Source organism: Miniopterus schreibersii (assembly GCF_964146895.1).
Source record: "Miniopterus schreibersii genome assembly, chromosome: 4".
Taxonomy (NCBI): domain Eukaryota; kingdom Metazoa; phylum Chordata; class Mammalia; order Chiroptera; family Miniopteridae; genus Miniopterus; species Miniopterus schreibersii.
In genome coordinates this window covers 16,205,970-16,217,989 of record NC_138105.1, presented here as the reverse complement: position 1 = coordinate 16,217,989, position 12,020 = coordinate 16,205,970, and the positions used below count along the sequence as shown (strand labels likewise).

General features: G+C 43.8%; 1 protein-coding gene across 5 annotated transcripts in view; it reads left to right on the top strand.

Moving 5' to 3' along the window:
* Positions 1–12,020, top strand: part of ARHGAP26 (Rho GTPase activating protein 26) — a 405,589-nt gene that overhangs the window by 335,092 nt on the left and 58,477 nt on the right. For all 5 annotated transcript variants that reach the window (XM_081134784.1, XM_081134783.1, XM_081134782.1 and 2 more), the window contains exon 20: positions 251–404. In XM_081134784.1, coding sequence (XP_080990910.1) covers positions 251–404 — 154 coding nt within the window. The remainder of the gene's footprint in view (positions 1–250; positions 405–12,020) is intronic.

Sequence of the window (12,020 nt, the reverse complement as noted above, 5' to 3'; positions counted from 1 at the left end):
AGATGAAAGGGGAGGAGGTATGTCCTGTCAAGCTAAGGAAGGAGTTTTGCTCTCAAATGTCAAGTCACTTATTCGCCTTTGACCTCCTTTCCCACTTGTAATTCTTACCCTTTCCTATGCCCTATTTCAGCTTCACTGGTCCCAGACTTCTCAATCCAATCTCAGTATTTGTAAATTTTTGTATATGTGGGCACAGACTATCCCTATGGAATAATATTAATACGGGGCTTGTCACCTTTTTTCTCCACAGAGGAACAAAGAAACAGCATCATTAACTCCAGTTTGGAATCTGTCGTCTCATCAAATGCAAACAGCATCCTTAATTCCAGCAGCAGCTTACAACCCAACATGAACTCCAGTGACCCAGACCTGGATGTACTCAAACCTGCCCGCCCCAGCTCACTGTGAGTAGGATGTTCACCTGCCTGCCACAACAGGCTCGTGGTCAGCCATTCTGCCCAGACTTTGCTCTCAGCCCAATCTGACTGAGCATTGTCCTATAACATGATTTAAATTCCTTTAAACTTGTAGCTTGGCTAGTTTGTTATGGGTTAATCATTAATTGTAACATACTGCTTCTTGGCCTTGGTAATCTATGATTTACCATCCTGCTGCAATGGCTTTGGTGATGGCTATTGCCTGTGCTGGCTGCTGGGCATGAAAAGCAATTTCTTTTGGTTTTATGAACATCCAGACACTGTAGTAGCTCAGTAGATCATTAACCAAGTCTGTTTCTTTCATTCATGCTGTCTCCCTTTCCCTTTTCCCTGACTATGTTGAGAATGTTCAGTTTAGAAAAAAGGGCCCCCCAGTAGCCCTTTGAGACTTCAGATTCTCCAACCTTGGCATGACTGTGATCACATACCAGAGACTATGAAAGAGAAGCACCGTTGCTTCATTTTTGTATCGAGCTCCCATAGTCAAGACGGGCAGTTTTGGGGCTGCTTGTCCAAACCTCCACGGAAATTAGATCTGCTCTGTTAGGGCCAGAAAGTCCTCCCTTGTGGTTTCATCCCACATTGCTTAGCATGTTTCTTCAGACCACCCCATAAATCGTGTCAACTGGAGCCTTTGCAGAAAGAATGTGAGGCGGTGACCAGAACAGCTGGACTCAGAGGCTGCAGTTGTATAAGACCCAGGAAAAGCAATGTTAACTTTGCCTTTCTCTAGTGAAAATAGTTTGCGGTTCAGCCACAGATGGCTTTCAGGGCAATCGTTTCCCTTGGTGAGGTACCAGGAGAGCAGAGCGTTTTCCTGCTCCCTCTATGTTGTGGTTGTGCAAACAAACGGGCCTTGGCATTCTGTCTTTTTAGGATATTTACAAATGTGCACAATGGGTCCAACAATTTTTGTCTTAGAAGAGACTACAGGATATTAAGGTTTGGGAGGAAAAATGACTCTAAATAGACTTATGAGGTAATTTTACAGAATGAACAATAACAGCGTACGATAACATGCATTGAAAAAGTCAGTCACATTTTAGTTGTTGGCTTTAAATCTACCTCTTGATATTCAGGAAGTGAAATAACTTTCCTGTTGTTTGATAATGTGCTTGTTCACGAAGAAGTGGACCAGTGCCTTAAGAGTTCAAAATAACTTGTTCAGGTTGTGGGCAGTGTGTTTCTCTGGTTCCCCAGGGCTGGACTTGCCCATATGTCATATGGCTTTCTCAGGTGGTCCTGGACATTAAGGAGGTTCTAGTTTCTTTTTTCCCCTCCCATTTGGTTTACTCTCTGTACCTACCAGTTGCTGAAGTTATTTGTTGCTCAGCATGAACAAAGTTGAATTTCTAGCCCAGGTTGTTTAACATCTTCTTATTCTAGCTGCAGTACCAACTAGTGGTCTTTCAGCTTTGTTTTCAGCAGCTGAGTCCTGCTGAGTACAGTGGGTCCAAAGAGGCTGCTTCTGTAGCCAAGTAGAAAGGGGGGTATGTCTTTTAGACAGGTCCTGGAAAGGGGGGCTTGGGCTTTTATTTTTCAGTTGTCTACTGATTTGTTTTATATGAAACACTGGGGGGTGACTCAATCTGGTTCACACCATCCAGGGGCCTGTTCCCTGCATGCTGCAGATTTGGGGTGGGGGGGCCTTTCCCAGGGAAGGGGGGGTGATTCCAGGAAGAGTTCTACCTGTTTCCCTTGAGAGGAGGGTTAGAGGTAGGTGTTTGGTGTGTTTCCAACAGGATTGTGGTCCTTCCAAGCTGAGTGACAATCTGACTGACACCTGTGAGTCTTGAGCTCTAGGAAGGCTGCTCTTGAGGTGGAAGAAGTGCTGGTTCCAGTGCCCACACTGGAGGAAGCCTTGCCCCAAATGAGAGCCAGCCAAGGCCCTGCGGGCTCTGCAGTGGGCTCACTGGCCATTTCTGATACCCAAGGCAGTGACATGTTACTCTCCAGTTTGCGCCTCCCCATTTTTTCCTGCTGGGATTTCCCTGAGTGGGCCATGGACACAAGCTTGGGTAGTCCTGGCTTACAGAAGTCACAGTACGTCCCCTGAGAAAATTGATTCCGTGACGTCTGCCAGCACACACTGTGCTGTGGTGATGGCACTCAGTTGCCCCCAGCAGTCCGGCGGGGCTCAGCCTCCCTTCTGGACCCTTTCATTCCCTCCGGTGTGTTCACTTGGAAGCGCACAGAGAGCCTTGATTGGGAACACTTAATATGCAGATGAAAACAAAAAGCAAAATCCGGGGGTGGGGGCCTACCATTATCTGGACTGTTAATTGGCATAAGGTGAGGAACTAGTCACCAGAAAACTCTAAGTCCTTCTTTTCATTTTATTTATTTGCTTTTCATTATTTTCATGATGACTGGAATGATCACTATCACAGTGCAGCAGTCATAATGAAAGAAGCACAGGGTGACTCAGCATCCTTTGGTTCTTGAGAGACCACATTTTGCTGTCTCATTGGTAAATCTTTGCTAATTCTCCAAGGAGATCGGGGCCCTCTTGTTTGTGTGGGCATAATGCGAAGCCAGGCATCAAAATTAGAGATGCCACCATTCTAACCACACCAGGGCAAAGCTGTAGGGTTTATATCTTTGGCAGGTGCTCAGCTAGACCTCCTGAAGATCAAAGGATATTTGGTAAGCCAGGACCAAAGTCCAGCTAGTCTAAAATTGTCAGCAAGTATTGCTTACCTATTTTGTGCCGAGGCCTATGCTAAGCTACCTTGGGTAAATGAGGAAATAAAGAGGATTCCTGACCTCCCAAGAGTTTACAGTCTGGCTAAGGAGGAAAGTCAGTGGTCTATGGCAGTGTTAATTGGGACTTATAGCTCATAAGTGTGTTTAGAATTCAACAACTATTAACTGAATATCTGCTGAGTACACGCACCAGTCAGAGTATTGGGAAAGGTAGAGTAGACAGAATGTGAGGTAGGCATTAGGTAAGATTATATGGGTGGATGAAAAGCATTCCAGGTAAGGGGGACGAGAGAGGCAGAGATGATCCAAAATGGAGAAGGTAGTCTATAGACATGTATTGAGGGAGGGGGAACTTAGTTCCTCCCCTACCACTACCAATATATAAATATATGTCTCCAACCTTTAAAGTCAGGACACTTCTCACAAAAATCCAGATTTTGTACTGGACAACTAGACATTCACATGCAAAAAAATGAATCTATAGACACAGACCTTACACCTCTCATAAAAATTAACTCAAAATGGATCATAGACCTAACTGTAAAACTATAACATTTCTAGAAGACAGCATAGGAAGAAATCTAGGTCACTTTGGGTTTGGCAATGACTATTTAGATACACCACCAAAAGCATACTACATGAAAGAAAAAAATTGGTCAGCTGGACTTCATGTAGGTTAAAAACTTCTGTTCTGCAAAAGACACTATTAAGGTGCAAAGCCAAGCCACAGACTAGGGAAAAATATTTTGCAAAAAAAGAAACAGAACAAAATAGAAACAGAGGCATGGATACATGGAACAGACTGACAGCTGTCAAGGGAGGGAGGTTGGAGCCTGGATGAAAGAAGGTGAAGGGATTAAGCAAAAAAAGAAAAAACTCACCACATGTATATATAACACAGAACAGAAAACAATGTGGTGATAGCCAGAGGGGAAAGGGGGTGGGGGAGAGGTGGAGGTGGGCAAATGGAGGGGGAAATGGGGATGGAAAGAGACTTTGCTTAGGGTAATTGGCGCATGATGCAGTGTGCAGATTATATTTTGTTGAGTTATACACTTGAAACATGTATGATTTTGTGAACCAATGTCACCCCAATAAATTTAATTTAAAAATTAATAAAATAAAAAATAAACAGCTCTAAAAAAAACCTAATAAAGAACCAGTATCCAAAATATACAAAACACTCTTAAAATTTAACAGTAAGTAAACAAACAACCCAGTTAAAAACCAGGTTAAAGATATAGACAGACACCTCACCAACGAAGACATACAGATGCAAGTAAATATATGAAAAGATGCTCAGCATCTTATATCATTAGGGAAATGCAAATTAAAACAATGAGATATCACTACATACCTATTAGAATAGCTAAACTCCAAAATACTGACATCAAGTGCCAGTGAGGATGTGGAAAAACCAGAACTCTCATGCATTGCTGGTGGAAATGCAAAATGAGACAGCCACTTGGAAAGATAATTTGGCAGTTTCTTACAAAACTAAGCATAGACTTATCACATGACACAATCTAGCAATCACACTCTTAGGTATTTACCCAAATGAATTGAAAACTTATGTCCACATAAAAACCTGCCCACAAATGTTTACAGCAACTTTATTCATAATTGAAAAAACTTGGAAGCAACCAAGATGCCCTTCGGTAGGTGAATAGATAAACAAGCTGTGGTACATCCAGACAATGGAATATTATTTAGTGATTAAATGAGTTATCAAGTCATGAAAAGACATGGATGAACCTTAAATTTATATTACTAAATGAAAGAAGCTGCTCTAAAAAGAGTACAACAGTGTATGATGACAATTATATGACATTCTGGGAAAGGCAAAACTATAGTCAATAAAAAGATTGTGGATAGTAGACACGAAACATTATGCATTTGTCAAAACTCATGAAACCCGTTGAACCCAAAGAGCAAATCCTCATGTTGTAAACTATGATCTTTAGTTAATAATAATGTATCAATGTTGGTTCATCAGTTTTAACAAATGCACCACACTCATGAAAGATATTAATAATAAGACAAACTTAGGCAGTGGATAGAGGTATATGGAAATTCTGTTATTTCTGCCTATAGGCCTGTGATAGCTTAAATGTGGCCAAAGATTCTTAGCAGCCCCTCCCATTAGGAGGAGTCCTTGAGCCTAGGCTGGCCTTCACCTTCAGACTTGATTTGGCCAATAGAGAATGGTAGAAATAACATCATATGACTTTTAAGCCCAGGCCACAAGGCTCTGTAGCTTCCCATCTCATCCTCTTGGAACCCAGCTGCCATGTAAAAAAGCTCAGTCTAGCCTCCAAGAGAGAAAAGCCCAGTTGTCCCAGCCTAGCCCAACACGCTCACCACCAATCAGTTGAATGCAGCCACGTGAGTGAGTCCAGGAAAGAACAAGAGAAAAGCTGCCCAATCAGCCCACAGATTCATGAGAAATAATACATTGTGGCTGTTTGAAGCCACTGAGTTTGGGCTGGTTTATTCAGCAATAATTGACATAAGGCCTATGAGTTTGTGACCTTGGAGTCAAGGGCAACGAACTGCCTTGGAATGGGGCTGGGCTGCCTGGGTCAGGTAGAAAATTATGGAAGGTTCTCACTATAAAGTAATGGCAGCATGGAGACTAGCCTCTCAACTTTCAAGATCTTTGAAAGAAAATGACTTATAAATGAGATTCTAAGAAGTTAAGAAACAAAACAAAACCCATGGCTAATGACCGAAGCAATGAGAAAAATGGCTTAAACACTGGCATGGAAAGCATGAAACCGTAGGTAATCCTGGCACCAATATTGTCTAGCTGGTGCCAGTCCTTGGCTCTGAGCGTGTCCATCCCCTCACTCCCTGTGGTGGAAGAATGGGACTGACCTGTCTCTAAGAACAGAGCTTGTTTAATGGATGCTTACAAAGGGCTGCAGAAGTAAAAGTCACTCCTCTCACAATAATAGCATTGGCATTGTACCACCACCTTCTGGAAGATAGTGATTTTTAAGGAGGAAATAAACAAAAGTCGGGGGACATCCCATTACATAAGATACTACAGTAATTCCCCCAAATTAAAAATGACTAGGTGAGGGCTTTAGACCGCTGGGGTAGGGAAGGAGGGGCTTGTCAAGATGGAAAGAAGGTCAGAAGGTCGAGGGATAATTACAGCATTGGGGGGGCTCACCTTGGAGTTCTCCCTGCATAAGTGGTCCCTACCCTAAAAAATAACTGGCTGCCTAGTAGCCCCATAAATAAAATGAACTTTTCTCATCCTTTCCACTTAACACACACATACATTTCCAAGTTATTTCTGGTGACCTAAAAGATGTGTGCATGCCAAGCGCCTTCCAGTTCTGCCAGAGTCAACCGTCCTCTCCCATCTTAGTGGCCAGTGAGCACAGCCCCTGGAATTCGGAGTTTAAACAAGGCCTGCTTCCAGGCGGAGTTGTTTCTCCGAGACGCTGTTGGCTCCCTCTCATTTTCATGCAGCTGCTCTCCAAAGAAATCTGGGGGAAACTTGCCTTCAGAGATACCTCTTAAATTTTACTTATGTTTTACTTAAACCTCAGTCAACATTCATTCAACAAATATCATTCGAATACCTACTGTGTGCCAGGCATTATTCTGAGTGCTGAAGAGACAGTAATTTAAAAAATTAGGGTTTATTTTCTCATTGATTTTATATTCCAGTGGAGATAGGAGGTAAATCACTATCTAATACATGAGATACTGCGTTCTTGAGAGAAAACTAGCATAAAGGAGGTATGGGTTTGTAGGGGAGGGAAGCAAGCTATTGTAGTTCTTTCTGGCTCAGTTTCCTCATTTGTAAAATAGGATCATTGTATCCTCCTCAAAAAGGTGTGGAGAGTAATGGGGTCACTCTTTATCTCATTTACATGTTTATCACTATGAATGTCAGTTATTATTAATAATATTTTGGAGGGCCTCCACACAGTACCCTTTCTCTCCTTCTACTCCCTCAGCCCTGGTATGTATTTTTTGTGTGCAGACAGATGTCCTCACCTATCCCCACTACTTTGCACCTTGAATCTGTGACCCAAACTGTCAGTCCTGTCTTCGAGTTATCAGTGAAAAGAAGGAATGTCTATAGAGGCAGGTGCTGCCCCACCTTAAACAAAGACCAGCTAGGGTAGGCACACCTTTTCCTGAAAATTTTGGAAAGCTCCAGATCCCACGGATACTTGATGAGCTTTATGCATTGCTGTTATTTACTGAGACCAAATGAATCACAAAATGAATAATATGCATTAGACAAATGATAATTCGTGGTGTATTTTTTAAAGTAATTTTACCGTCTGAGTGCCATTTTATGCCAAAAGAGCTACACCCAAGCAGGCAGCTCTAACTTTACTACAGCGATCTTCATTTGTCATCCTTTGGAATGCGCGGATTTGAAGTAGGACGTTTCCCCTTTGGCTGAATCAGTTTTCTGTGGAGGGTCTTCCCTGTGGGATTAAGGATTCTGTTTTTCACCCACCCCCAAGCAGAAGAGGTCTCTTCAGACTGTCTTCCCTGAAAACTTGGTAGCAGTCCCCACCTTGGGAAATGACTTGAAAGCATACCCATTTTCACAAGGAATCGGTTGCCTTTCCTGGTTCCTCAGCCCCACAGGGCTCCAGCCTGCCCATGAATGGTCACCTCTTGGACAAGCCCGAAAGCATCCCTTTGACACCAAAGGCTCCTGGGGCCACCGCCACAGAGCTCCTCCCAAGTACCCGGCCACATCCCTTGACATTTGCAGAGATGGCCACTTACGTGACCCGTATTCTTGTTTTCTGAGTGGCTTCCTGTCAGCTTTTCCCGTTCCCCAGCCAAGATCTCCCTAACCAGCCAGGAGCCCAGGCGGCTGCTTCCCTTGGTTGAGGGTAGGGATTCCTGCCTGGTGACCCATCCCGACTTTTATTGGATAAATGTGTTCGGTCATTAGCGGTTCTTTTTCACATAAAAATTGCTCGAGGCAGCCCTCACACTTTATGACCCAGCAGGATTTTGTTCCCAAGCTCCAGGGCTGCCGGTGGCGCTGGGATCGCTGGACTTGGGTGCAGCCTGTCAGCAGAGGGGGTATGGGAGGAGGCGGGGGACAGGACACAGCCCCAGCGCTTAGCCACACCCCTGTTTTCCAGCACAGCAAAAATCACAAATGGAAAAATGGTTTCCCTCGCACGCAGTTTTACAAACTAAAATCACATAGTCTGTATACTTTTTAAATGAATTAATCTTGTCAGTATTCTACAACAATGCCCAAAATTTGCTATGGCACTCAGTAGATGCTAAAAGCCTTGGAGTTCAATTAGACATGTGAATGAATTTCATCCTGAATTTAGCTGCCCTCAAATGCCTTGTGGCTCTGCACTGTATATGCGTAGGTAGGTGTTAGGCATTTTGAATCTCGAATTTTTAGTGGAGTCCTTTGGGAAGGAATGAGGCTTGAGATCCTGCTCTTGGGAACCCAGTTAGCTCACTGGTGTCAGCACTGTTGCTCCTGTAAGGGGACGTGGAAGGAAAACAGTCAGTAATGCCGTTTTCTCACTCTGGGTTCGATTTGACACTTTCCCTCCCTATGTATGTAATTTGGGGGAATCTTTCTGGTAAATTCAGATCCTAAACTGAGTAACTTATAATCATATTAAAGTACTGCCTGTTAAAGCTTTTTGGTCAATCTGGAAAGCAGATGCTTACTCAGCTGGTAACACACTTCTAGTTGGAAACAGCCTTAGGATCTTACTTTTAAACCCTCCTCTCCAGTAAGAGTCTAGAAAACCAGGATCTACTCTCAGTTGTATTGGGTCTCCTTGGGCAGGGTGTCAGCTCTGTGCAGTGGTTCTCAGGGTGTGTGCTCCTGGGACCAGAGCCGATGGCAGATATACACATTCTCAGGCCTCACCCCGGACTTACTGGGTCAACAGCTCTGACGGAGGAGCCCAGCACTGTGTTTTAACAAGCCCTGATTCTGACACATGCTGAAGCCTGAAAACCACAGTCCTAGTGCATGAGGTTGACTTCTACAAGAACAGAATCTAGATTTACTTCATTGTAAAGCTCCCAGGGCCAAGCTTGTGCCACCACGGGCACCCTGATTTTCCCTGCAGGGATGATAGTGGTGGGGCTCAAGAGCAACCAAACCCTTAGCCTTTGAGATTTGTCACAGCTTATTGGGCTGAGGACTGATGGGCTTGCTTCTCAGGGGAACCCAGTCATCTCACCAGTGCTGCATTTACCAGCTCCCCAGGGAAGCCAGCCAGCTGCTTTGCAAATGCATGCCTTGTGGTCACAAATAAGAGAGGGCGGGTGCTTCAGTTACTCAAGCCAACAGGTATTTTTAAATGAGTACCTACTGTGTGTGTAACATGAGAAGATCAAGAACTTTGCATTGGGCCATGTGATACTGAAGAGGGTGGATCCGCATGAACATGTCCAGGAGATCTAGACTTCTGAGTCAGCATTCCCCACTCTGGTACAGGAAGCAGGGATGGGTGGAAGTGCAAGGGATGACTTAGATTAAGTTCAACAGCTTTGTGACTAAGAGGACCTCTGAGCCTTTAATATGTCCATTATGCATCGCCCGAAGGACATGTGTCCTCCCGAGTTTCCACAGCTCAGGAAATGCTATTCTAAATCAACACTCCACTTTTGAGAGGGAAAATGTATTTCTCTTAATGGGTGGCATTCTAGCTGAGATCCTTCAGGAGAACTGAGATTTAACTTATATATAAAGTTATGGCCACAGACAGCTATCTGAAGGACACAGTGGGTCCTATCATGCAAGGAGAGCTGTGGGCTCTAGTGCAAGGAAAAGTCCAGGTGGCCTGTGGGAAGCTTGGCTCTGCTATTTCCTAACCGTGTCAACTTGGGCAAGTGATTTTGCCCTCTCTGAGCTAAACCTATTCTGTGAAATGGTCATAATAATAGTAATAATAATAATAGTAATAACAATACCTAACTTCAAGGTTGTTGTAAGGGTCAGATGCCTGCATAACATTAGTAAATGGCCTGGTTCATAATAAGTGCTTAATAAAAATGGGTTGGTACTATTATTTTTTTATTACCTTATCAGTATTTGCTCTCAGACTGCCTCCTTACCAATGAACAGTCCTCCAGTGTTGGTTTCTTTCAGTGGTGGCTGTAGATAGACATTCAGTGTTTACTTTTGTTTGTTTGATACTGGTGAGCAACCTAGATTAAAAACATGGAGGTGATAATTTTAAAACAAAACACCTAAAATTAAATTAACTACAAATAACTAAACACTGAAATCAATAGAAGCACTCCTCTAAGGAGACAGGGTTCAGGCTGTTTGTCCCAAGTCAGCAGGCTTAGGTGTTTACTCTGGGAGCCTCCTCAAGCCTTCTGCTCTCTTGTTTCTCCGTTGGGTGGAGCTGATTGGACTCATACTAATTAGGCTAGAACCTAATTGCAATCCTGAGTTTCCACTAGGGGATAATTTAGCCTCAGGAATTCCTTTCTAGCCTATGACTGTGTAAATTTGACTGTCATTGTGGCAAAAGAAAAAGTTTCTGAAAAAATTATTCTGATATTAGCCATTCTCTGCATTTACTCTGTCAGGTTCTCTTCCAGGGCCTTCTCAGGGGAACAGTGGGATTTCCCCCAAGACTGCTGCAGGCTTCCTTCCACTACTCCTTACAGACTGAAGAGGCGATAGCCCTGTTTGCTGGCTGTTGTCAGAAATGCTCAGAAAAGGGATAGAATAGCAGCTGTAAGGACCACCCTGTTGCCCTATGTGAAGAATCCATGTCTTCAGAGGGAACCAAGATGATATTGTCCACAAAGAAATAAAAGTAAGGATGTCTATCCAAGGATGCAATTAGAATCCTAAGAAGAAACATCAGCACAATGAAAATAGCATAATTCAAGGAGAGTTTGTTACAAAGGAGCAGGGGCAGGAGAATTACAAGAGAACACAGTAAACCAGGGCTAGTAGCACCTAACTAATTACCATCCTTAGGCCAAAGGGACTTGAGTAGAAAGGGTTTACCAGAACCCAGAAGGGGCAGGAGCTGTATAGAATTGGCACCTCCCTCGAGGGACTCAGCCAGGTGGGGGCAACCTCTCAGAAAGGGAGACAAGGGAATAAATATCTTGGCTCTCTGCTTCCTCCTGCTAATCTCCTGCCAGAGCTCCCCCTTGTTGAACCCATAGGAATCCATAGGGTGCAGGAAACCCTGTTATGGATTCCATGCTGGTTACTCCCGGAGAAGAGGGCAGGATGGGGAGTGGCTGCCATCCAGCGCAGGTTTATATTGCCATGCCATTTATAAAAGCCAAAGAGTAGGACCAGAAGGGATAACCACCATAAAGGACGGCATAAAGAAATTGTAAGAGTGGAGCACTACCCAGGACAGCAGAGGAATGAGGCAGGTCTATATGCACTGGAGCAACCTTCCAAGGTACATTAAGGGCAAAAGCAAGGTTCAGGAGAGTATGCAACTGGTTCTCAATGCACGTTGGGAAGCTTCACCTGGGGAGCCTAAAATAAAAAATACCAACACCTAGGCACCTTCTCTGGATCCTCAGAGTTCATTGATCTGGGGTGAGAACTGAGTCTGGGTATGTTTCTTAAACTTCCTAGGTGATTTTCATCTGCAGCTAGATTTGAAAATCATTAGTGAGCATGGCATGGTCCTACTTATATAAAAGTCCAGGGGCACATACACGTACAGAGGTGTGGACGTGTCTGTGATGTTTCCGGGGAGATGCAGGGGAATGAATCTGTGGTTGTCTCTAATGGAGTCAGATGAGACAGCGGCCTGTGGTGGAAGGGACGCTGACTTTTTCTTTCAGCAGTACTTTTGTGGTGTTGGAACTTTTTTACATGTACATGCATTGATTGTTCAGATTTGAAAA